Source organism: Salmo trutta, chromosome 10 (assembly GCF_901001165.1).
Source record: "Salmo trutta chromosome 10, fSalTru1.1, whole genome shotgun sequence".
Classification (NCBI taxonomy): Eukaryota; Metazoa; Chordata; class Actinopteri; order Salmoniformes; family Salmonidae; genus Salmo; species Salmo trutta.
The window spans coordinates 9,535,607-9,562,446 of record NC_042966.1 but is presented as its reverse complement, the minus strand read 5'-3'; the positions used below and the strand labels follow the sequence as shown (position 1 = coordinate 9,562,446).

Genomic DNA, 26,840 nt, shown 5'->3' with positions numbered 1-26,840 from the left:
CACAATTTCGCTTTTTTTTTATACACAAAATTGCGCCAGCTATCAAACACATTGTCAATGATGGAGAGGGAACCAGCCTCGCCATGAAACATCACTCAATGGTCATCGAGACTGCGCCCTGCATCACTCCAAACAAAACCACATCAAAACAACTGGAATGTTTTAGAGACACGTACATATTGCATGAATCACGAAGGAAAAATGCGGCAATACAGGAACTAGATGCGCCGTCTCCCTCAAACCGACGAACCCAAAAACCCGCACGCACCTCTCTTGGCGCGCGCACATGCACCTCTCCAGTTTCAATGAATTTGGCTGGGGCAGGACCCCTCCCACTTCGTGTAAGCACTTAATTCTCCGTTTTGACGAACGCTGAGGTACTTAAATAGCGTCAAGGTTTCTTGTATGGGTGGAATTGGTCAACTTGTCACAGAGCGCATGTTACCCATAGTTTTTTCCAGCTCCGCAGATCGATAAGCATGCAGGTGTCTCTCGCGCTCCTTGTCTCCAGCACCCTGCTGCTGCTGCTACAGGGATGTTGTACCTTCGCGCAAGGATGGAGGGTGCTAAAAAACGATGCTACAGAGATCGTTCCAGAATATACTGAAGGCATACAGCCTCCCGAGGAACCGATACTGCAAGCTTCTAATAATAACAATAATACAATGAATCGACCAAAACACGGGGGAAGGAGATCATCAGCAAACACAGCCTCCTATAGTGAGTATTTATTTTTACGTTGTCTGGTAGCCTACATAGCTATAAGGAATATAGGATGTCCATATGTCCATATTCAAGGCGCATTATGAATACTTGTAATAATTACTTGCTTTACTTGTGAAACACTCGTAGCCTACAATGTGAGATCGGTATAGAGAAACGATGTATCTGTATGGATAATCTTTCATCAATTTAATTGAATACGTTGGGATATTGTTTAATCAATCTAACAAATATTTCCTTCGAATTTTACTCTAACACATAGTTGGATTTATTCGTGGGATACTTATATCAAATCGAGGAGTTTAAAATAAACTGCGCGGAATAGCGTTAATATCTCATGGAGATCAATGCGCAATATGCTCTCGTGCGTAATGTGCGCAATCACTTAGTGAAAAAATAGCGTTTTCAATTTGTGGTAAACGTCTTGACAATATCGAATAACCTGTAATATTACGCATGTGAGATAGATAAGGCATTATTTCTCAAGCACTGAGCTTTTGGACCGTCAGCACTGTTCAAAGAGCGCGAACTGCTCATTTCCCAGCATAGCGTCTCATCCTTTAGGCACGGGTTAATTCGTTTCCGTCAATGTGCAAGACCACACACGTCCTTTTAATCAGAAAGAAATGCGCGAGGTATCGGTTAAAATATCAATGTAGCCTATAGTCTCTGGAGAATAATGAAACCTCACCTGTGTGGTTTATGACGATCATTATGCCAAGAACCCCCCCCCCCCAAAGACCACCCAGAATATCCAATCATGTTTCATTTATGAAAGTGCCCGAGAAATGCTACTTTCTGTATATAGAATAGTTAAAATAGCAATATCATGGGTAAAGCCTCAACCTTCAGTGGCTGTTTTAAATTGCAGCTTTCCCCGCTGATGCTTTCGACTGGAACAGCTGTACTGTTCGATGGAGGAAGCCGGATTGCGGTTAGATGAATGCTATGCCAAGGCTGATAGAGCAATATGTCACAGACACGTAATGTGCCTGTGGTTTCATCCTCACACAATCTGAAGAGCTGCACTTATGAGAGATCAGGGTTTTCACTCTATCCTCGGTGCTATCTCCCTCTCTTTTATACAACGAATTAGTTCAGGTCTGCCTACGCCATAACTATTTAATTGCAACATCATGTGTCCAAATAGAAAATCAAAGAGTTTCTGCTCTTAGGGGATTTCTTCGGGGTATTTGGAAATTGCAACACTGTGATAGAGAATGAGTCCCACCTGTGGCCAGTAAAGGTTATGCTGTAGTCGTGCTGATTTTTACAGAGGAAATATCTCTGATTGCCTTGTCTCATGGATTCAAGATGCACAATGTTATTCTTTCCCAGTTTTCCCTAATCTAATCATGTCATTTCAAATCTGAAAGAAGTTGTACATAGAGTTAAAATGACAAATGCTGTGATTAGGATATAAAATACTGTAATGATGGATGAGATACATTGAACATAATACTTGAAATCGATAAACAGCAGATACATATGTAGGATATTAATTTGAGACAGTTTGCTACAAAAGGAAAATATACCTGCACCAACAGGAAATGTCATTTATTATGTAGATTATAATTAATGAACATTTTTGTAGGGCTTGATATATTTTTTGTGAGGGGAAGTCAAGTCAGAAATGTCAAAGTGGGAATTATAAACTTCAGAAGGCTTTTTAAACCTCAAATACACCATACATATTACATTTCTTGCACCAGGGCGATCAGATTAAGATCCTACACCTGTAGCTTCGTGGTGGGGTTGGAAGAACACACATCTTTCTAAATCTCCTCTTATACTGAGCAATATCCATCAACCGAGAGAGAAATAATCAGCTATTGGGTCATATTATATGCGATAGGGGTCTCCCTCATAGGCCTATCTGCCTTCCTCTGGGAGTACCATATCTCTGGGAGTACCCATGATTCTTCCCATGGTCCCAGTGGGGTCATTGAGGCAGAGAGGGTGACCTCTGTCTGGCTCCCCTCCAGGACAGTCCATCCCTGGTCCCTGGGCCCAGCAGTCAGCACACTGGGAGAGACCTGAGAACAGGGGAGAGCCCTTATGCTGTGGCCGCCCGACCAGCCGAGCCACAAAATAACACCAGATCGAGTTCTCTGAGGGGAGAAAAAAGTCATCCTTCCATGAATCCTTTTTTTATTGCCTTTTTGCAATAGAAAAGCCACAGAAGAAAACAGATGCATCTCAGAGTGTATAATTTCTTAAACCGACATGTCCTCTGCCATTCTACACGCCACATGAAAAAAAGAGGACAAAAACTCATGCATAGGGCTGTTGAAAAGGCCATGGCCAACATATTGAATGACCAATTATGCACTGAATATGCTTTCTCAAATTGGTTGGTTCATTTGTTTCATTTCCAATTGTCAAATGTTGTATTTAAGAATGACAACAAGCATTTAGAGAAAGTTTCCAATCTTCACATCCTTTTTCCGGAGGGCCTGTTTTGTGTATGCCAGCTTTTGTTTCCGATTTAAATCTCCATTATGTTTGACTGAGCTCTTTAATAGCATTCTGGTCTGGATTTACTATCAGCTGATTGCTGCCAGCTGGAATTCCACATCCAACCTCATTGTCAGGCAACAGTCATTATCAGATCATGCATCAACGTTAGTGTTCAGTTACTTATTTCCCCCCCTTATACTGAGCCCTTAACCAAACATGTGGGACAACATTGATTTACAATTGGATTTGTATATCAACATTGCATTTATTTAATTACCGTTCAAATTTGGTGTAAAAAGTGCACTCTGCGTTAAGAAATTCTACATTTTATGTTTTTCTGAATGGTGAAACTAAACGGAAGGAAGAGTTTATGAACATTTCCGATGAATTAAATTGACTCATATTCCATTTCCCAGCCCAACTCCACGCATGCAATCAAACCAAGTTCTTAGAATAAACAAATAACATTATACGCACAAGTCGGAATCATACTTTTGACACTGACGCACACCTACTTTTGTCATTGACATATTCAGCACGTCTCACAGAGACACAGCTGTCAAGCTCTCTGCCCTTGAACAGTTAAATGGAAGATTGTTTCCCCGAGTCGGTCCGACTTCAAAGTGTTTGGTTTGGAGGGATGCCACAGATTGTGTAACCTTGATATCCTCCTCTTCACCCCAGGTGCCTCGGAGCTGAGCTGCAGGGAGCTGCGCTCCACCCGTTACATCACCGACGGGTCCTGCCGCAGTGCCAAGCCCGTCAAGGAGCTGGTGTGCTCGGGTCAGTGCATGCCCGCCCACCTCCTACCCAACTCCATCGTGCGCGGCAAATGGTGGCGGAGCAGCGCTTCCAACTACCGCTGCATCCCGGCCCACTCCCGAACCCAGCGGGTGCAGCTGCAGTGCCCCAACGGCAACAGCCGGACTTACAAAATCCGCGTGGTCACCTCCTGCAAGTGCAAGCGCTACAGCCGCCACCACAACCAGTCAGAGGCCAAGGAGGCCTCCTCTTCGCCTGAGCCCCGACGCAACAAGAAACGCACCCGGCTGCCCGGGAGTCAGAGCAAGAGCAACACCCCGACGCTGGTCAGCAACTCCTACTGAGGATTCCTTTCCTTCTTCCGTACAAATGCAGAGACCAAAGTAGCACGCTCACTCATACACACGCACATGTTACACACAACCCAACACGGCTCCTTCATTGGAAGAGGGAGAGGAAGAGACATTTCAACAAAAAGGGATTTGTTAAGCTGTTTATTGGACTGGCTTGACATGCGTTTTTCTCACCAGACAGGCACTGTAGATTTTGCAGCCTATTTTCAAACATATTTCAGAACTTTTGATTTGCATGACCAAATGAGTCGACAGACTATGCCAGGGAAGGCCATGTGACTGGTCAGGAACGGTGGAACACTGCTAGGATTGGAGTGTAGATTATCATTACATGCTCCTGTTCATAGATAACGGCCTCTGACTCAGGCACAAGCAGAATCTACCTTAGCCACAGCAAGAGGTGCACCTAAACTCAAAACCCACCTGTGAAAACATCCAGCGGGCAGGATACACTGCTTGATAGGCCTATAGGGTTGAAAGGTGTCTCTATACTGTAACTGGTTCTAATCCATCTTTTCCATGGCTGTGTGTACTGTACCGTAGCAGCACGTGGTAGCCCTGGGGCTTCAGGCTCTGGAAGTGGGCTGCTGACAGGCCTGAGAGGCCCTGGTCTCGACCCCAGACCACGCAGTCACATGACAGCCCGGGCAGCACCTCACTCACCAGGAGCCTCCCAGGGCCCTCCTCGCTCCGTAGCAGCCTTACAGGAGCTGTCAGTTAGAGCCCCGGGCCCAGTGGCCCCAGAGCCCCTGTGAGAGAGGCAGAGGGAGAGCGAGAGAGGGGAAATGGTTGTGTCAGCAGTCCAAGACCAGGGTCCCTTCGGTCAAACAGGCAACTGGGCATTCCTGTGACTCGTCTTAATGACTAAATGAGCCCATTCCTGTGTTTAGAATTTCCGCTAGACATGGCTGGTTCCTGTTTGCAGAAATCACACACACACACAAAAGGTCCACGTGTGGAGGCGGCTCCAGTAATTGTGCCTGTTGTTACCTTTTGGCACAACATTCTCCACTAAACACACAGACTGGAACTATTTTGTTAGCAGCAAATAACATTGGCGACCAACTAGTCATATCCCTATTCTATTCATTGTGAACCAAGTTCTTAGAATAGTGTGAGGGAGAAAAAAAATATTGTCTTCTCTGACTCTCAGCCCCATTCTCTGAATAGCACTGACAGGAAAGATAGGAATGAGATAAAAACGGAATCTCAATCTGAATTGTTTGATATTGGCTGTTGATATCCTGCAGGATGCAGACGGACAGAAATAGACAGAAAGACAGACAGACAGACAGGAAAAGGTTGTGGATGCCCAGTCTGCCCATGCTGACAACCCATTCCCCCTTTTCAACCCTTACAGTACTACGGCCTGGTCTGTATTTCATAAAGAATACTCATAACGTTTCCACTTATTGTCCACATTCCATTGTTCCATTCTCTCATATTGCTTCCTGTTTTTCAGTTTTCTAAACTGTACTGACAATGTTTCCTTCTTGTTCAATTGTGTGTTTGAAATAGCAACTGGAAAGGATTTTGTCATATAAGTAGAGTTGTCATGTATAGCTTGATTGTACATATTGTTCCTGTCTGGTCTTTGGCTAAAAGCAGTTGGAGGGGAAAAAACCTTGCAGACTCAAAGAAATTAACTGCATATTTATTTTTTATTTCCACATGTAAATTATTTATGCAACTATTTGTAGTAAATGATAGCCGTTATTGTCATATAGAATAATAGTGACTGTCAGATAATAATGAAATGCTGTACAGTACACGAATCTAGTAAAGATATATTTGAAAGAACTGTGTGTTTGTTATCATTCTTCTCTTGAATGGACTGCTTTGTCAAGGTCTTTCTCTCCTTTATCTGTACCTGCACGCTAAGCGTACCTCCTCAATGTGTCTCGTGAAAACACATATCGGCAATTAGGAAGTTGAGGTTTTGTAGCTCTTTGGAATGTCTGGCCCGGTTCACAAAAGGAGAGGAAGAACAATTTGCACAAAGGAATTCGCACATGAGATGTTAGAGGCTCAGTCACAACAGCAACATTGCTTTGTTCATAGAGGTGGATACGAGCCATAGAACCCGTCATTCAGCCTGTTTTCTCGCCTCCCTCAAGGTCCTAATTTATTCACTGAAAACTTGGACTCCCAGACAACTACCAACACTTACTGGATCCAGGCACTCCAATGCACCTAATGAGGTGTTTATGATGAGTTTTATGGACCAACGTAATTCTGAATGATTATAACTGGCACCTAGTATACTACAGCACTTTAGAAGACCAAATAATGTTAAACTGTAGTAAATACAAAACAGAGAACCGAGTGGAAACTATTTGTAAGTGAGTGCTTGTCATTACCCTTGCCAATGACTTAACAATTGATATTCAGTCATATTCAAGCCCTATCCAAGAGAGCAGACATGCCATGCTTTTTAGCTCGAACTGCTGGCATCCGACTAAGTTTCCCAGTGATTCAAGAACAGGTACTTAAGTGCAGTACATGAGTAGTACCCTTAATAGATTGATGCTGACAAAAGCATCTGCCCATGTTACTGTGTTTATACAGGCCATTACTCCACAATTACCTAGCGTCGACCTCGCTAGGCCTAGGGAACATGAGGGTGTATGGCAGGTCAGACACGATCGGTTTCCCTCGGGCACGTCATATGTCTACTCGAAAGCAACTTAACTACGCCCAATACGAGGGCCGTCGTTGAGGTTCTTAGCACCAGGTGCAGAAAGTCTATGGGGGCCTCGGCTATTAAAAGAGAGAGTGCAAAAGCCTCAGATTTGGTCCCCACAAATCAACTTTAGTGGATTCACAGACGGTTCCTGATCGTTTCATGGCATGTACTGGTATAGTGAATATTTATAGAACTGACAGGTTTTTATAAGCACTGATTCCCACCTCCCAAACTTAGCGAAATAACTGATATTTACATAGAAACATAGAAATGTTGTAGAAGTTAAAATGAACTTTTAATGATTCCTCTGACAAGATGTTGCTTTAAGCCCTTCTTTCAGCTGCCAATTTCTCAGACTAATCACTTTTGTTAGGCTGTGTTGCCTAACAAAAGTGCTTTCTGGACTTGTGCTCTAAACATACTACTACGCTCATCAGCTAAAATATAAAATACACCCGCAACAATTTCAAAGATTTTACTGAGTTACAGTTCATATAAGGAAATCAGTCAATTAAAATAATCTATGGATTTCACATGACTGGGAATACAGCTATGCATATTTTGGTCACAGATGCCTTAAAAAAAGGTAGGGGCGTGGATCAGAAAACCAGTCAGTATCTGGTGTGACCACCATTTGCCTCATGCAGTGCGACACCTCTCCTTCACATAGAGTTGATCAAGCTGTTGGTTGTGGCCTGTGGAATGTTGTCCCACTCCTCTTCAATGGCTGTGCGAAGTTGCTGGATTTTGACGGGACCTGGAACACGCTGTCGTACATGTCAATCCAGAGCATCCCAAACATGCTCAATGGGTGACATGTCTGGTGAGTATGCAGGCCATGGAAGAACTGTGACATTTTCAGCTTCCAAGAATTGTTTGCAGATCCTTGCCACATGGGGCCGTGCATTATCATGCTGAAACATGAGGAGATGGCGGCGGATAAATGGCACAACACCTCATTGATCTCGTCACGGTATCTCTGTGCATTCAAATTGCCATAGATGAAATGCCATTGTCTTCTTTGTCTGTAGCTTATGGTTGCCCATACCATAACCCCACTGCCACCATGGGCACTCATTTGCCCAATGAAGTCGATTATGATGCCAAACTGGAGTCAGATCTAGACGCTGGTGAGGACAACTAGCACACAGATGAGTTTCCCTGAGACTGTTTCTGACACAGTTTCATCAGCTGTCCGGATGGCTGGTCTCAGACAATCCCACAGCTGAAGAAGCCGGATTTGGAGGTCCTGGGCTGGCGTGGTTACACGTTGTCTGCAGTTGTGAGACATCTGTGGCATTGTGTTGTGTGACAAAACTGCACATTTTATTTAGAGTGGCCTTTTATTCTCCCTAGCACAAGGTGCACCTGTGTAATGATCATGCTGTTTAATCAGCTTCTTGATATGCCACACCTGTCAATTGGTTGGATTATCTTGGCAAAGGAGAAATGCTCACAAACACCGATGTAAACAAATTTGTGCAAAACTCTTGAGAGAAATAAGCTTTTTGTGCATATGGAACATTTCTGGGATCTTTTATTTCAGCTCATGAAACACGGGACCAACACTTTACATGTTGTGCTTATATTTTTGTTAAGTGTATAATGGAATGGTAAAATATCCCATTTCAACAGTGTGCACAGCATTATTGTTTAGCTAGTGCCAGAATGTTTTTTAAAGATTGGTAACCACTTGAATGGCTTAGCAACTGCCAACACAGACTTAACTGATGTCTTGCCAGAGAGCAAATTAAGTAGATTGTATATCACCATATAAAGATGTTTGACTAATACGCATGTTTGCCAGTATTTTCTGTATTACAAAAGTAAACGACTCTCTTCTGCTGAACTAGTAATACATGAACAGAAATTAAGTTGAGGAGACAGTCCTAGCATGTGAACAATGTTGGCTTATTCAAATCAAGCTAAGGGCAAGCAATCCTCAAAAACAATCTTTGGCATATTACGTTTCCCCTGGTCGGCTTCCTGCGCAATAGCCTAACAACCTCGCGGGCTTCCAAGTCATTTCCCAAGGAGGGATATATTTACTGAGCAGAGAACATTGCTAATGCAATACATGATATTCTGACCGTTTTCAAGGATTATATAAACGTATAATACTATTATGCATCAGTAGTTTCACCTCTGTGTCCCAAGTCAAAGTGCTCCAGGAGCAGATATTATTCCCCAAGTCAAAGTGCTCCAAGAGCAGATATTGTTCCCCAAGTCAAAGTGCTCCAGGAGCAGATATTATTCCCCAAGTCAAAGTGCTCCAGGAGCAGATATTATTCCCCAAGTCAAAGTGCTCCAGGAGCAGATATTATTCCCCAAGTCAAAGTGCTCCAGGAGCAGAAATTATTCCCCAAGTCAAAGTGCTCCAGGAGCAGATATTATTCCCCAAGTCAAAGTGCTCCAGGAGCAGATATTATTCCCCAAGTCAAAGTGCTCCAGGAGCAGATATTATTCCCCAAGTCAAAGTGCTCCAGGAGCAGATATTATTCCCCAAGTCAGACACATATGGACTATGACATATGTATTTGGAGAGGGATGTTTGTGTTCAACTGACCACACCCTGATCAGGTCATGAGTGCTAATAGCTTAAAAGAAATCGAAACCAGAGGAGCAGCTTGGCAGACCTGGAACATGGAAAGCAACCAGTCTGACACATTTTTTGTATCCTCTTTAGCCAGTTGCTGGAGAAGGAGGATAGGGTTTCAGAAGAGGGCTGAGAGACTAATGTTCAGCGGGGAAGGGGAAGCAAGGGTCAGGGGAGAGGAGAGCAGAGGCGAGCCGGGAGACGTCCTCCCACATTAGCATCAACATGCTAACATACAGTTGAAGTCAGTAGTTTACATAGACTTAGGTTGGAGTCATTAAAACTCATTTTTCAACCACTCAACACATTTCTTGATAACAAACTATAGTTATGGCAAGTCGGTTCGGACATCTACTTTGTGCATTACACAAGTAATTTTTCCAACAATTGTTTACAGACAGATTACTTCTCTTATCAAATCAAATCAAATGTATTTATATAGCCCTTCTTACATCAGCTGATATCTCAAAGTGCTGTACAGAAACCCAGCCTAAAACCCCAAACAGCAAGCAATGCAGGTGTAGAAGCACGGTGGCTAGGAAAAACTCCCTAGAAAGGCCAAAACCTAGGAAGAAACCTAGAGAGGAACCAGGCTATGAGGGGTGGCCAGTCCTCTTCTGGCTGTGCCGGGTGAAGATTATAACAGAACATGGCCAAGATGTTCAAACGTTCATAAATTACCAGCATGGTCAAATAATAATAATCACAGTAGTTGTCAAGGGTGGAACAAGTCAGCACCTCAAGAGTAAATGTCAGTTGGCTTTTCATAGCCGATCATTGAGAGTATCTCTACCGCTCCTGCTGTCTCTAGAGAGTTGAAACCAGCAGGTCTGGGACAGGTAGTCCGGTGAACAGGTCAGGGTTCCATAGCCGCAGGTAGAACAGTTGAAACTGGAGCAGCAGCACGGCCAGGTGGACTGGGGACAGCAAGGAGTCATCATGTCAGGTAGTCCTGAGGCATGGTCCTAGGGCTCAGGTCCTCCAAGAGAGAGAAAGAAAGAAAGAGAGAAAGAGAGAATTAGAGAGAGCATACTTAAATTCACACAGGACACTGATTAAGACAAGAGAAATACTCCAGATGTAATAGACTGACCATAGCCCCCCGACACATAAACTACTGCAGCATAAGTACTGGAGGCTGAGACAGGAGGGGTCAGGAGGCACTGTGGCCCCATCCGATGATACCCCCGGACAGGGCCAAACAGGAAGGATATAACCCCACCCACTTTGCCAAAGCACAGCCCCCACACCACTAGAGGGATATCTTCAACCACCAACTTACCATCCTGAGACAAGGCCGAGTATAGCCCACAAAGATCTCCGCCACGGCACAACCCAAGGGGGGGCGCCAACCCAGACAGGAAGACCACGTCAGTGACTCAACCCACTCAAGTGACGCACCCCTCATAGGGACGGCATGGAAGAACACCAATAAGCCAGTGATTCAGCCCCTGTAATAGGGTTAGAGGCAGAGAATCCCAGTGGAGAGAGGGGAACCGGCCAGGCAGAGACAGCAAGGGTGGTTCGTTGCTCCAGAGCCTTTCCGTTCACCTTCACACTCCTGGGCCAGACTACACTCAATCATAGGACCCACTGAAGAGATGAGTCTTCAGTAAAGACTTAAAGGTTGAGACCGAGTCTGCATCTCTCACATGGGTAGGCAGACCATTCCATAAAAATGGAGCTCTATAGGAGAAAGCCCTGCCTCCAGCTGTTTGCTTAGAAATTCTAGGGACAATTAGGAGGCCTGCGTCTTGTGACCGTAGCGTAAGTGTAGATGGCATCATGAGGAAGGAAAATGATGTGGATATATTGAAGCAAATCTCAAGACATCAGTCAGGAAGTTAAAGCTTGGTCGCAAATGGGTCTTCCTAATGGATAATGACCCCAAGCATACTTCCAAAGTTGTGGCAAACTGCCTTAAGGACAACAAAGTCAAGGTATTGGAGTGGCCATCAAAAAGCCCTGACCTCAATCCCATATAAAATTTGTGGGCAGAACTGAAAATGCGTGTGCGAGCAAGGAGGCCTACAAACCTGACTCAGTTACACCAGCTCTGTCAGGAGGAATGGGCCAAAATTCACCCAACTTATTGTGGGAAGCTTGTGGAAGGCTACCTGAAGCGTTTGACCCAAGTTAAACAGTTGAAAGGCAATGCTACCAAATGCTAATTGAGTGTATGTAAACTTCTGACCCACTGAGAATGTGATGAAAGAATTAAAAGCTGAAATAAATCATTCTCTCTACTATTATTCTGACATTTCACATTCTTAAAATAAAGTGGTGATCCTAACTGACCTAAGACAGGGAATTTTTACTAGGATTAAATGTCAGGAATGATGAAAAACTGAGTTTAAATGTATTTGGCTAAGGTGTATGTAAACTTCCGACTTCAATTGTATGTAAGCGTTTCTACCCAGGCATGGGACTGGTAGGAGCCAGGATGAGGGTAGGGCTACACATGCCTTCCCTCCACCAGTGCTGAGGAGAGAATGGGGAAGATTGACACACATCTTCTGAGATGGACGGTAGCACAATATGGGTCACAGGCCCGCAATTAGCCATGTAAGCCTCGGCCAGCAGGCAAGCATAAGGAGTGATGCCGGGGCCGACCATATGTGTGGAGAGGATAACAGGAGGTAGAGAAGGGAAGGAAACATAGCGACCAATAAACATTTCCAAACAACCACAGCAAACAAAGGCTCTTGGGAGAGCGTTTCTCTGCTTGACTGTGGCTAATCGGACTTGGAATCGAAGCCGAGAAAGCCAAATGAAAATACGATTTTGTTTGGGTAGGCGTTCTGAGCTGGGTGTTGGGTGCTGGCCACTGACGCGCTTTGTTTTTGTTAAAGATTACAACGTGTCCAAGTCAAAAAGGCACCCCTCACACTCAATCTCTGTTCTACCAACAAACACATGCCAGAGATGTGGAGCGCATGTGTTGAGTCTCATATCTAAAGATGTGTGGGGGGGGGGGGGGGGGGGGGGGGGGGCAGGTAAGGGCCACTGAAACATGTGTGAGGTATGATGTCACAACCTTTGAGATATTGCAATGTGTGATGTCATCCTAGGATTTCAAGGAGGTACGTGTGTGTTTCAAGTTTCAAGTTTTTATGTCACATGCACAAGTACAGTTCTTGCATGCTCTAACCCCAACAATGCACCAATCAATAACAATGTAATACTAAAAATAACAAGGTAGAACTAAAACACATGAAATATAAAAATAGGAAAAACACGATAAAGTAAGTGAGCATACAATATATAGGGGCAGTTCCAGTACACTATTAACAATGTGCAGGGATACTGGATCGATCGAGGAAGATATGTATAGGGGTAATGTGACTCGGCATCAGGATATATGATAAACACAGTAGTAGCTGAGTATATAATGATTGTGTATGAGTGGGTGTGTGTAGAGTCAGTATAAATGTAAAAATCACATTTTATTGGTCACATACACATGTTTATCAGATGTTATTGCGGGTGTAGCGAAATGCTTGTGTTTCTAGCACCAACAATGCAGTAATATCTAACAATTTCACAACAATACACACAAATCTAAAGTAAAGGAATGGAATTAAGAATATATAAACATTTGGACAAGCAACGTCAGAGCATAGACTAAGATACAATAGTATAGAATAGAATACAGTATATACATATGAGATGAGTAATGCAAAATATATAAACATTAGTAAAGTGACTAGTGTTCCATTATTAAAGTGGCCAGGGATTTCAAGTCTGTGTATATAGGGCAGTAGCCTCGAATGTGCTAGTGATGGATATTTAACAGTCTGATGGCCTTGAGATAGAAGCTGTTTTCAGTCTCTAGGTCCCAGATTTAATGCACCTGTACTGACCTCGCCTTCTGGATGATAGCGGAGTGAACAGGCAGTGGCTCGGGTGGTTGTTGTCCTTGATTATCTTTTTTTTGTTGCTGTATGTATCCTGGAGGGCAGATCGTTTGCCCCTGGTGATGCGTTGGGCAGACCGCACCACCCTCTGGAGAGCACTGGGGTTGCGGGTGGTGCAGTTGCCGTACCAGACGGTGATACAGCCCGACAGAATGCTCTCAATTGTGCATCTGTAAAGTTGAGGGTTTTAGGTGCCAAGCCAAGTATGTGCATATTATGTGTGTGTGAGCAAATGATGGAGTGAGTATTTGTATGTGTGTTGGAGTATCAGTGTGTGTACTAAATAGTGCCCTGTGAGTGTGCTTAGAGACAGAGCAAAAATCTGAATAAAATACAAAGGTCAACTCAAATAATCCGTATATCCATTTTGTTAGCCATATAGTTAGCTATTTAGCAGTCTTATGGCATGTGGATAGAAGCTGTTCAGGAGTCGGTTGGTGTCAGACTTATTGCACCGTTACTGCTTGCCGTATGGAAGCAGAGAGAACAGTCTATGGCTTGGGTGGTTGGAGTCTTTAGCAATTTTCTGGGCCTTCCTTTCACACTGCCTGATATAGAGGTCCTGGATGGCATGGAGCTCAGCCCCAGTGATGAACTGGGCTGTCCACACCACCCTCTGTAGCGCCATGCGATCGAGGGCAGTGCTATTGCCATACCAGTGATGCAGCCAGTCAAGATGCTGTCATTGGTACAGTACAGTTGTAGAACATTTTGAGGATTTGAGGGCCCATGCCAAACCTTTTTAACCTCCTGAGGGGGAGGTTAGTGTGAGTGTGTGTGTGTGTGTGTGTGTGTGTGTGTGTGTGTGCCTGTGTTTGAGTGGCAGGGTAGTTAGGTGGGTTTATTAAGAATATAAACATTTTGCCCCTGTGGCAACCCCGGGGGCCTGCAGGGAGCTACAATGGTAAGAGCAGATCTTGGTCAGCTCCAGAGGGCTAGAGAGGTGAGCCCCTTTAGGAGGCCGTCACACAACTTAGCCAAGCCACGGTTCGGCCGGACCGAATGACAGAACCAGGCAAAGATCCTCACCAAGCTAACTGCTGAAGATGACATGGAAGCGTATCTAGAGGTTTTTCAGCGCATTGCAGAGAGCGAGAGAGAGCGATGGCCCAAGGTGGACTAGGCTGGCAAAGTGGCCCCCTTTCTGACTGGAGAAGCCTAGAGGGCCTGTAGGGACTTGGCAGTGGCGGGCGTCGACAACTACGCTGCTCTGAAAACTGCCTTCTTGGCCCATTATGGGCACAACCTACCAACCCGGGCCCAACGGTTCCATTCCCGGGCCTATGATGGCCACGCCTCAAATAGCCGAGCTGGTTAGATTAACTAGAAGTTGGCTTACCACTAGGGACAAGCCATCAACAATAGATCAACTGGTAATGGACATATGTATCCGGGGCTTCCCTACCGACGCAAAGTGCCTGGTCGCTTTATTAGAAAATCACCAGGTTAGAGCCCAGTAGGGCTGAAGTCAAGGCAGAACCAACGCGTGGTACAAAGCTATTTGAAACCCGCTTCAAGACAGCCTCCTATTACTGAACCCAGGTCACCCTCGAGGCGGGTACCGGTAGTTAGCGTGGATCAGAGAAGGTGTTACACTTGTGGCCAGCCAAGAGGGACACCTGGCCTGGAGCTGCCTGGGAAACGACAAGTCCATGCCGACGGCCAGTCCCGCAGAGAAGACCACCAGAACCTTGGGAATTTCAGTATTTCAGCATAATATTCCCTACAGGTTTTCTCATGGTTCTATTAAAAGTAATGTTCTCAAAATGTTCTGAGAACATTAACAAACAATGTTCTTCTGTGGGATTTTCAGTACTTCAACATGTTTTCCACGGGTTCTATTTAAAGTCATGTTCACAGAACATTAAGAAAACTTTCCATAAAAACAAGAAAACATTCATGTTCATTCCATTCTCACTGTCCAAAAAAACTCTCTCTATCCTCTATCTTCTGTTTTCAGGTGTGTTGACTGCGCCCGCTAATTAGCTACACCTGATCTCAATGAGTGTTTGTTTGGGGTATGTTTGAATAAACAAACATTAGTATGAGACTTTGTATGAGTAAAAAAACAAACATAGCATGCTAGCTCACTCCTGGTGGCACAGTGGACTGATTCCATGGAGGACAGAAGTTCAGAGGTTCAAATCTCACTGATGCTGTGCCACAATAAAACATTTCACAAAGTACTTATACAGAAATTCAGCATAAAACCCCAAAGAGCAAGCAATGCATAAAACCCCAACGAGCAAGCAATGCAGACGGCGGCTACGAAAAACTCCCTTGAAAGGCAGGAACCTAGGAAGAAACCTAGAGAGGAACCAGGCTCTGAGGGGCGGCCAGTCCTGTTCCGGCTGTGCAGGTGGTGGTTATAAGAGTACATGGCCATTTAGGCTAGATCGTTCTTCAAGATGTTCAAATGTTCAGAGATCAAATCAAATTTATATAGCCCTTCTTACATCAGCTGATATCTCAAAGTGCTGTACAGAAACCCAGCCTAAAACCCCAAACCCCATAGATGACCAGCAGGGTCAAATAATAATCACAGTGGTTATAGTGTGTGTGCAACAGGTCAGCACATCAGGAGTAAATATCAGCTGGCTTTTCATAGCCGAGCATTCAGAGTTAGAGACAGCAGTTGCGGTAGAGAGAGAGAGAGATTAATGTTTACATGATTAATGCCTAAGAAAATGAATTTCCATGTGTCCTATCTGTGATTGGTGTCCAAAACATGTAATCCAAACTAAGCTAGCAGTGTTATTAAAAGTGTTATTGAAACATGTTGTCAGAATGTTATTTAATTACCTTCGAATAACCTATAATTTCCATCCTCAAAAAGTTAATAAAACCTCACAAGAAAACTCTCAGGGAACCATAATAAAATGTTCGCAGAAACCTCCCTGCAGCCTAAAAATCTACTTTCCCAGAACAGGCGAAATATTAACTTCCGTCCTCAGAACGTTTAAATAACTTTCAGTTTTACCGGTCAGGAAACGTATGACTTTGTTCCCAGAACCAATGGGAAATCAAAAACGTACATTCCCACAATGTCCAAGGAAACAAATGTGCTCGTTGGGTAAATATAAGGATGGAATATCATCCGTGTGGAAGAAAAGAGGACAAGTTTTCGCTCTAGCTTATACCAGGGTTAAGCATGCCATAAGACCAACCCCACCCCTCCCAGGCCAGAGGGAAGGGATGGCTTAGAAATAATTGCCTGCTTTCATAATCTTCGAAATATGTCTGTCTCACTCAATGACATTCAGAGGTTCCTATCAGCAGCTGTGTCATGTCCAGATGGTGCTTGAACGAACCTGACTGTTTTTACTTATTGAGTAATGGACAGAGTTAGTATCATTGCAATTTGGACATCGATGACCACACGTGTGACACACACTACAAGACACACATGTACAAGTACCCACATGCGTGAGCGAGAACACACACACACACAGTGGTCATCGAACACATTCGAGTCTCGTGCAGGTTTTCAACAAGCCCGTTAGAATTAGCATAAGTAGTGAATAATAAAACAGGAGGAATGATTGTTAAAGCTTGCTTCATTTAAAGCACACAGAACAATTCCATTTAGTGGGACGTTTTGAAACAGGAGCAAAGTATTTGAGTGTGTGGTAGTCATGGCATGTTAGGGATTATATCTCCCATGAGAAAAATATTTACTGCCCTCAGTAGGCAGACATTTTCTTACAAACAAATTCCCTCATAGTTCTACTTCTCAGAGAACCCGTTGACAGTATGAATCAAGTGATTTCCCTTGAAGCCCTCTCTGAGCCCCACTGTGTTAGCGATGGATTTATGACCTGGCACCATCCATGGCACTCCCTCCCACTTCTCATCACATGAACATGACAGAACTCCGTTGGATTGGAGCGAGCATATGACGACACATGTTGTGTCCAGGACTTTAATAAGTCTCTGTAGCATTACCTCAGCTCTCAACACATACTGTAGGCTTAGCCTGGTTCCCCGGTTCCCTTGTTCCCCCGCGACTCAGAAAGGTGCCAGTCTATTTACTCCAAGGCTGACTTAGTGCCAGTCTATTGGTGGGGTCCAAGGTTAGCTAACCCCAAGAGGGATATCTCCATGAACCACAAGACACAACTAAACACCAGTTCTGACATTGCACAACAATCTTGTGACTCCAGTTCGAAGAGGTCAACTGTGATGTTTTTTACGCTTTTATTCCACCATAACAATAATGTCATAAAAATATGTTGTCCACTTTTACGTCCAGTAATATAGACAAGCCGGGGCCTTTGTTGCCGGGGGGGGCTCAATATATTCACCCCTTCTCTCTTTCTCTCAACATAATATTATTTTATTTCAATCCCACACAAAACATTTCTCTGATTGTGTACCATGTGGAAGCTGTTTTAATGCTGTTAGTTATTCTGATTAGACTCGTTCTTGACCCCACTTCGAGGAACACGAGGCAATCAGTAAAACTGCAGTGGAAATTGCTTCCTAGCCGTGTGGCCCAGGAGAGACTGGGCTCCAGATATCTTCAGGATCTGCTGGACTTAGGAGAGTTTAAGATCAGGATCAATTCAGCTCTCCAGCTCCTTATCAGATGACAGACAGCCTCTGGAATTGTATAAGTAATTCACTTAAGTCTTGTTCCAAGCCCTGCTGTAATGTCAACGACTGAATGACTTTGGGCAGTTGAGGAGTTGTATCACGCGGTTTTTCCAAAATCTCATCTGGGTGAAATTCATAAACTCCTCCCCGTTTTGTTGAGTGAAATGCATCATTCTGATTGGGCCCGTCAGGCCTTACGGTGCCATGAAACTAATATTTGCTTCTCAAAGCTAAGTGTTTCCATGTTCATCTGAAAAGCTCAGTGGTGTGTATTCAGCTCGTTTCTTTGGGCCACATTCTGCTCGATAGACGATGGTATGATGGATGTATGGGCACACGTTGCCAAGGTCTCCCCTTTCCTCTTTTCTCACATAGGCATTCATGGCAGGGATGAGAGCAGCGTAAGGCAAGTTGAGGGAAGCTGGGCCTGGGTGCGGTGGATTACTACAGTAGTGTTTTGACAGCTACGGCTAATTGTTCATAAAATGGCTCTGTGAGCGAGAGGGCTCCTTGTCATGACTCACAGTCTACCATTTAACTGAGGAGAGGATTTTTCCATTCTGTCAATGAGCAGCCTAACTTTTCACCATCTTTATTGTGAAATCCTCTGCATCTCTCCATCTCTCCCCACCCTTCCCTTTTTCCCTAAGCCCACTCCACACTCCATTCTTTCACAGGCACTCAGAGGGCATAAGGGAGGCCTCAGATCATCTGGTGTTGTTGCCGTGGCATGTTGCGATTACTCCCCTAGTACGCATATCTGACCCAGAGGAAGGAACAGGGGGCAAACTGACCATTTTATACCTCCACCGTGGAGAGAGAGAGAGAGCTGATCCTGCAAACAGATGTCTGTGGATCCGTCCCTGGCCAAGAGCATGGCTAATTAACTGCGTTAGCAACCCACATAAGGCTACTGTGCGTAGTCTTAGTTCTAGTCTAGAAGGTCAATGGGTTTCTCATATAGAAATGCTAGCCTGTCATTGATTTGGGCAGGAAATAACATAAGCTCACGACACAGCTAGCTTGAATTGTCTCAGATGGAGCAATCTAATGAGATATTTATTGATAGCTTTGGCATGTTGTCAAGGAGTGCGGTCACATGTGTCTGCGAGCAGAGGATCACTGGTTCGAGCATGGTATGGGTACAGGGACAGTGGATGAAAATGCAATGTACTGATAGCAGCACACTTCCCAGCAACCACATTTGGTTCCTTAGAAGTTGTGGGAACGCACGTTTTTGGTTTCACATTGGTTCTGGGAAAAAAAGCAATAGGTTTCCTGACCGGTAAAAGCGGAGGTGAAAATGTTGCCTGTTCTGGGAATGTTCATTTTTAGGTTGTTGGGATGTTCAGAGAACGTTTTATTAGGGTTCCCTGAAAGTTTTCCTGGGTTTTATTAAAGTTCTGAGAATGGAAATTATAGGTTATATGAAGTTAATTAAATAATGTTCTGAGAACATTCTCTAAATGTTGTGAATGTTTTCAATTAAATGTTACGGTTATTGGGAGGTTTTTTCATAACTTCCTTAAATCTTTCACTGAATGTTTCAGTAACATTTTTAATAACACCGCTAGCTTAGGTTAACGGTTTGAACAGCTAGGACACATGGGAATTAAAATGCAAACACATTTCTTTTTTATTGTGGCATGGTGCCATCTATTCGAACAGATCCCATTTCAAAGAAAACAAGCACTCATTAAGATCAGGTGTGGCCAATTAGAGAGCAAGGCCAACACACCTGAACACAAGTAACAAGACAGAGAAAAAAGAGAGTTGTTCGACGCTGAGAACAGAATGTACTGCATATGTTTTTAAATAACATTCTTAGAATGTTCTTTGAACGTTACGAATTTCATGCTATTATGGAAAGTTTTCTTACTGTTTTGAGAGCATGACTTTAAAATAGAACCATGAGGAAAACTGCAGAAAACGTTATGCTGAAGTACTGAAATTCCAACAGAAGAACATTGTTTCTTACCGTTCTCTCAACATCCTGAGAACATTACTTTAAATAGAATCGTGAAGAAACCTGCAGAAAACATTATAGATGCGGTAAAGAGGTCAATGCAGCTCTACCAAAACAATGGAAATGCCATGGAAACGTGTGGGGGAAAGATGCCTTGGGGGAATGATCCCAAAATTCTCCTCTTTGCCCGCAAGCGAAATTAGACTATATTTAGGCTATTGTTTATGTGTATTGAGGTGTGTATTGAGGTGTGTGTTGAGGTAAAAATCTGAGTATAATGCCTGTATGGATGTCAACCCCAATACATGTTCATGTGATTGTCACCAATCAATGGTATTGCAGTTAAACACAACTTTGACTATCACCACCAATTTATGTATGCTAGCTATGCTACCAGCTTATACGAATGGGAGTTAGCATTTAGCAGTCACTTCTTCTAAACCTGAAAAGGAACAACTTCTAATTGTTATGCAGTGAAAACAGCCAAATAGATCCAAATTGGGCTTTAGTAACCACATTGTGGGCCTGTTACAATACTTTAATCATGACGGATTTGACAAATATCCACTTTGTTAGATCAGATTTGTTGAATGTGCACCAATCCAGTGTCCAACTTTTATCCCCCACGGTCTGTGTTCCATCTTTACTGTATTTATGCTGATGTATTGACATTCCCATGGAAGAACGTTGTTTTTTAATGTTCTTGGAACAATTTGAGAACATTACTTTAAATAGAACCTGTAGGAAATTTTATGCTGAAGTACTGAAATTCCCACAGAATTCGAGCATTGTTTTAATGTTCTCTGAACTATTTGAGAACATTTACCAATGTCAAACCAGTTAGAAAACATTCCTAGAACATTGCCAAAATTGAAATGAAATGTAACCATGTAACCAAAGTAATGACATACCAAGAAAATAATGTTTTTTTTTGTCAAGTTCCTTAAATGTGCTGAGAATGTTCCACAGCCAAGCATCTATCCTGCACCATTCCCAGAACGTTGTGGAAGGTTGTATGCAAAATTACCATAGGACAACCACATTCTCACCAAGCTTTAAGAAACATATGGTTCTCAGAATGTTATGTGCTAGCTGGTTGACGTCCGTTTCACTGGTGCCATGACCCGGATTGCCAGTTGGGCTCATTTGCCAGCGTCGCTCGCTGTCTAGCGAGTTTAGAAGGGGTGAGCTCACTCCACAGCTAGCTTGAAATGACCACGATGGTGCTATCGAATTAGATATTTGTTTTGATAGCTCAAACTGTTGGTATGTTGTCACAGAGGGCAGTCGAGTGTCTACGAGCAGGGGATCGAGCCAGGTATGGGACAGAGACAGTGAAGGAAGATATACTGTTAGCAATAAACTGATGTCCGTTTCACTCGGAACAACCTCACTAGCTAAAATCTCTTTTAAACTAATGTGAATAACGTAGCCTTTGGAATAGACATTTTCCTTGCCAAAAAAATGACGACCGTATATAACAACCTTTGAGGGAAAATTCTTTCTGGACAAATGTCTATTTTGCCTGTAGTACAATTTTTTAGCATACACTTGATCATATTTTACAGTTTGGTCAAAGCAGAGTAGTTTTAGAAATATATTCTTCCAATCTAACCTGATTTTGTTTTGTCAACAGTTTAGCTTCCAATACACACAAATGAATTACTCTAAGATGGAACTCTGATAACATGATTGAATACAAACTAAAGCAGCAAGGGAAATGTGACTTTTTACGTTTCCATTCTTCCATGAAATGTTTTGCCATTTTCTCCAGCCTACATAAACCTTGTAACAAAAGGTTCAACAAACTCCTGCTGTACTGTATCAATGCCAAGAGTGGTAAAACAGTTGTTGTGCACGATCCCACAATAATTTGAGCCCATCGACACCCCCTGCTGAGCCAAAACCATCCTGAACCATACAGTGCATGATTCCAGTTGCTCATGTCACGGTTAGAAACTCCAATGACCCACCCAGGACCAAACCAACTTTCACCCCATCCTAATGAATATAGGTCATCATTACTGCCTGGGTACCCAGCCAGAGATACAGAGAAGTTGGACAACTATACAACACTTACAAGGCTTTGGATCAGTATCCACGGATGAACAACATGATCCAAAGACCAGACTGAAAAATGAAATAGGGTCTGGTGGTCGGCATTACCTCAAGCTCTGGAATGTCCATATTACAAACAGCTATCACTCCCCATTTCCAGCATAACTGTTACATGTAGTTCATTTCAATGTCAGATGTTTTTTTTCTACCCTTCCTGTGTAATGACATTCACTGTTCCATGTGTAGCTTTCTGGTCCCATAAATAAGACGGAGGTAGGGCTAGCCTGCCTGTTTCATCCATCATGGCCGCCGGTCTGGCTGAGCTGTGTTTGTGGAGCAGGAAAGAGCATGGAGGCCGGATCCATCCATGTTCCTAGAAGCAGTCATTTCCTGTGGGAACGTCCCTCAACCTTTAAACACCTTACGGCAGGCCAGTCTGATTGGACCAGCAGAGAGAGAGAAAACTACAGAAAGAGCACCACAAGTCTGCATAGGTCTCTTCTGGTCCGTGGGGACTAGGGTTGAATAGCAGGAACTCGGTTACCGAGATTTACCGGGATTTACCACCCAAAACCACTCCCGTTTCCCGGGATAAATAACTGTGAGAAACCGGTAAATTAGAATAAATGATTGATATGATCAGCATGGCGTGAAATGGAACTGTTAAATGATATGCGATGTCTAAATCTGGCTTCCCCACGGCCTCTGCATGATGAATCAACGCTCAGGGTGGGGACAGACAGCCCATCTCAGTATGGAGCACAGTTCACAGTGCATGTATACCTATCATCTCATCATGGTTACTTTTTTACTTGTGACAGGTAAGGCCTACATTTTCTGCAGCATAGTCTAAGCTACAGTAATATAAAGACCGAATGTGTGTCTAATTTACCCATATCCATCTGGCTTTCGGGGTTCACCATGTTTTTTCATTTAAAAGATAGTTTTTTTTATTACCACTCCAGAGTTTTAAAACAGCCTATCACTCCAATATCGTTGCTTTAAATCAGTGCACACGTGAGCACTCTCTCAGTCTTTCTTTCTCTCCATTAACTCCATTCAAATTGCATCCAAAATATAGAATCCTGTTCTAGATTGATATATAGCCCTATTTATAGATGTCCTAGCCTACCTCTTTCAGGTAATACATTCAATGCAGTAGTAGCCTTATATTTAGCTAATTAATAATGAGTTATGCATAATAAGCTTCTAACTTATAGCCTCTGTCTCTTGCACAATACGCAAGCACCTGTGCGTCGCTGGCCTCTCCTTAAAAAATGTTCCTTAACTCTTGGAGTCCCATGCAGGAAAAGCTAGACTAGAATAGCTTGCTGGATATAGAACTCACGGGTAGCTTGAAAGAAGAGCGAACATGCAATGGCTGCAGGCTGTAGGCTGTAGGCTGTAGGCTGTAGCAATTATTCATTCAGACCCATAACCATTCAATCTTCGTGAAGAGAAGTGAAAGCTTTCTGCATCTAATTCTAGTCTTATATTATTCAAGGATGTCATTAGAATGATGAAGATAAGGACAACAAAACTTATTTCATTTAACTGCTGAAAGCGAGGAAGGAATGAAGCAACAATAGAGCGAGAAAGAGGAGGTAGGCTAATATATTATGTACGGTATATACAGTTGTCGGAGGTTTACACTTAGGTTGGAGTAATTAAAACTCGTTTTTCAGCCACTCCATAAATTTCATGTTAACAAACTATAGTTTTGGTAAGTTGGTTAGGACATCCACTTTGTGCATGACACAAGTAATTTTTCCAACAATTGTTTACAGACAGATTATTTCACTTATAATTCACTGTATCACAATTCCAGTGGGTCAGAAGTTTACATACACTAAGTTGACTGTGCCTTTAAACAGCTTGGAAAATTCCAGAAAATGATGTCATGGCTTTAGAAGCTTCTGATAGGCTAATTTACATTATTCGAGTCAATTGGAGGTGTAACTGTGGATGTATTTCAAGGCCTACCTTCATACTCAGTGTCTCTTTGCTTGACATCATGGGGAAATCAGCCAAGACCTCAGAAAAAAAATTGTACACCTCCACAAGTCTGGTTCATCCTTGGGAGCAATTTCCAAACGCCTGAAGGTACCAGGTGCATCTGTACAAACAATAGTACGCAAATATAAACACCATGGGACCACGCAGCTGTCATTACCGCTCAGTAAAGAGACGCATTCTGTTTCCTAGAGACTAACGTAATTTGGTGCGAAAAGTCCAGATCAATCCCAGAACAACAGCAAAGGACCTTGTGAAGATGCTGGATGAAACAGGTACAAAAGTATCTATATCACAAGTAAAATGAGTCCTATATCGACATAACCTGAAAGGCCGCTCAGCAAGAAAGAAGCCACTGTTCCAAAACCGCCATGGGGACAAAGATCGTACTATTTGGAGAAATGTCCTCTGGTCTGATGAAACAAAAATAGAACTGTTTGGCCATAATGACCATCATTATGTTTGGAGGAAAAAGGGGAAGAACACCATCCCAACCGTGAAGCACGGGGGAGGCAGCATCATGTTGTGGGGGTCGCAAATGGGTCTTCCAAATGGACCATGACCCCAAGCATACTTCCAAAGTTGTGGCAAAATGGCTTAAGGACAACAAAGTCAAGGTATTGGAGTGGCCGTCACAAAGCCCTGACCTCAATCCTATAGGAAATGTGTGGGCAGAACTGAAAAAGCGTGTGCGAGCAAGGAGACCTACAAACCTGACTCAGTTACACCAGCTCAGGTCAGGAGGAATAGGCCAAAATTCACCCAACTTATTGTGGGAAGCTTGTGGAAGGCTACCTGAAGCGTTTGACCCAAGTTAAGCAATTTAAAGGCAATGCTACCAAATACTATTTGAGTATGTAAATTTCTGACCCACTGGGAATGTGATGAAAGAAATAAAAGCTGAAATAAATCATTCTTTCTACTATTATTCTGACATTTCACATTCCTAAAATAAAGCGGTGACCCTAACTGAGGGTCCCTAACTGTGCTTTATTCTCGGGATGGAACAACAAATTGTAAAATACCGGGAAAATATTCAACCCTATTGGGGACAAGTCAAAAGATTTTCATTTAAACTTCTCAGGCACATTAGTTTTGTGATATACTGGTAAGAGAAATAGAAGCACATCAGTCTTCAGACTTTTATTTAATGTTAATGTAAAGTCCAACATGTTAAATGAAATAATGTTATGAAGGCAGGCGTGAGCCAGAGAGGTCCACACACATTTCACCAGTCCAAAGAGCTAACAACACTTGTTCACTATTATTCTACCTTTAATCCTGTTTACAATTACAAATTCTTACAAAATATGTAATCCATTTTTCCTAGACAATCTCGCTGGACTGCAGTAATAAAGTACATTTCTTGAACATTTTATGGTTGCTCATTGCACCTTACTTCAAATGTCCCGCAATGCTTAAGGCCTACACACTAATTACTTAAGAAAAAAGTGAACTGCTTATTGATATAGCATTACGTAATCACAAGAAGCCTGTCATATTAAATAAAACTACCTCAGCTTACATATTATTCTACAGCTTCCTGACAGTCATCTTGAGGTCATCTCAAAGCCCTCAGAGTCCTCGGAAAACCATGACAACGGCGATTCCTAGATAAACACGGACAAATATTGAATGTCAGCAGCGAGTCAGAGAAACCTGGAGCCCCAGTCTACGGGGATGCGATAGAGCCTTATATGCCATTAAGTCATTCCTGGGAAAGAGGCATACATAGTGGTTTTTATGGGGGAGTGTAGCGCAGGTGTTGAAATTCACAGAGCATGTTGTTGATTCTCAAACTTCAATGCTATGCATCTGGCTAATAAACCCCACTAACAAAGAAAAGGCTTAGCCCTGATAGACTTGTCAGTGGTTCTCATCACTTATCACTTTATAAAAAAATTCTACGAGAAAACACCATAACAATTCTTGGTAACGCAACCCTATAGCAAAACTGCTGTTGATCACAAACAAATAGCGGCGGGAAAAAAAGAAGAAGAAATGGGAAGAAAAAAAATGAAAAGGAAGTATCCAAGAAGTACCCTAATATCTCAGTAATGGCCACCCAGATCAGCCCCTTCCGAAGTAGGAGAACGATCCTGTTTGATCTCACCACGCCCCCGTTAAAGAAGAATGCCAGGAAGTTGGAGGCTTCATGGTTTTGAGGCGGTAATCCCATCGGGGGCGGAGTTGGCCTTTTCAGAGAGGCATTGGGTTGTGTTCAGTAATGACTGAAGAGGTGATTGCTCCCAACACGCTTCTTAAAGGGATACTGCGAGATTTCAACATTAAGGATAACATTGTTGTCTCTGCGTGCAGTTTGGAGTTTGGTCATTTGTAGTCTTACGAAGCTATACGTACTGTAGTAAGGGAGTGGTCGAAATGTAAATAATTGTTACCTTGAAGAAAATGGGGGAGGGTCATGCTTTTTCAAATTCAATCGGGGAGGTTTTAATATATTTTTATTTAGTCCAGGGGAGGGTCATGTAATTTGTAATCGATTAAATGTCATATTGATCAGGGTTTGAGAGTTAGTTGCTTATTATAAATTGGATGGTTCAAGGCCTGAATGCTGGCTGAAAGCCGTGGTGTATCAGACCGTATGCCACGGGTATGAAAAAAGATGTAATTGTAATGCTCTAATTACGTTGGTAACCAGTTCATAATAGCAATAAGGCACCTCGGGGGTTTGTGATATATTGCCAACATT

The 26,840-nt window shown here is 43.1% G+C and overlaps 1 protein-coding gene across 1 annotated transcript; it reads left to right on the top strand.

Annotated features, from left to right (window-relative positions):
- Positions 1–298: 298 nt before the first annotated feature.
- Positions 299–6,098, top strand: LOC115201062 (sclerostin). The gene is made up of 2 exons (XM_029764293.1): positions 299–720; positions 3,868–6,098. Exons 1-2 carry the CDS (start codon positions 480–482, stop codon positions 4,287–4,289), a joined length of 663 nt encoding a protein of 220 aa, XP_029620153.1. The 5' UTR covers positions 299–479; the 3' UTR covers positions 4,290–6,098.
- Positions 6,099–26,840: the final 20,742 nt, after the last annotated feature.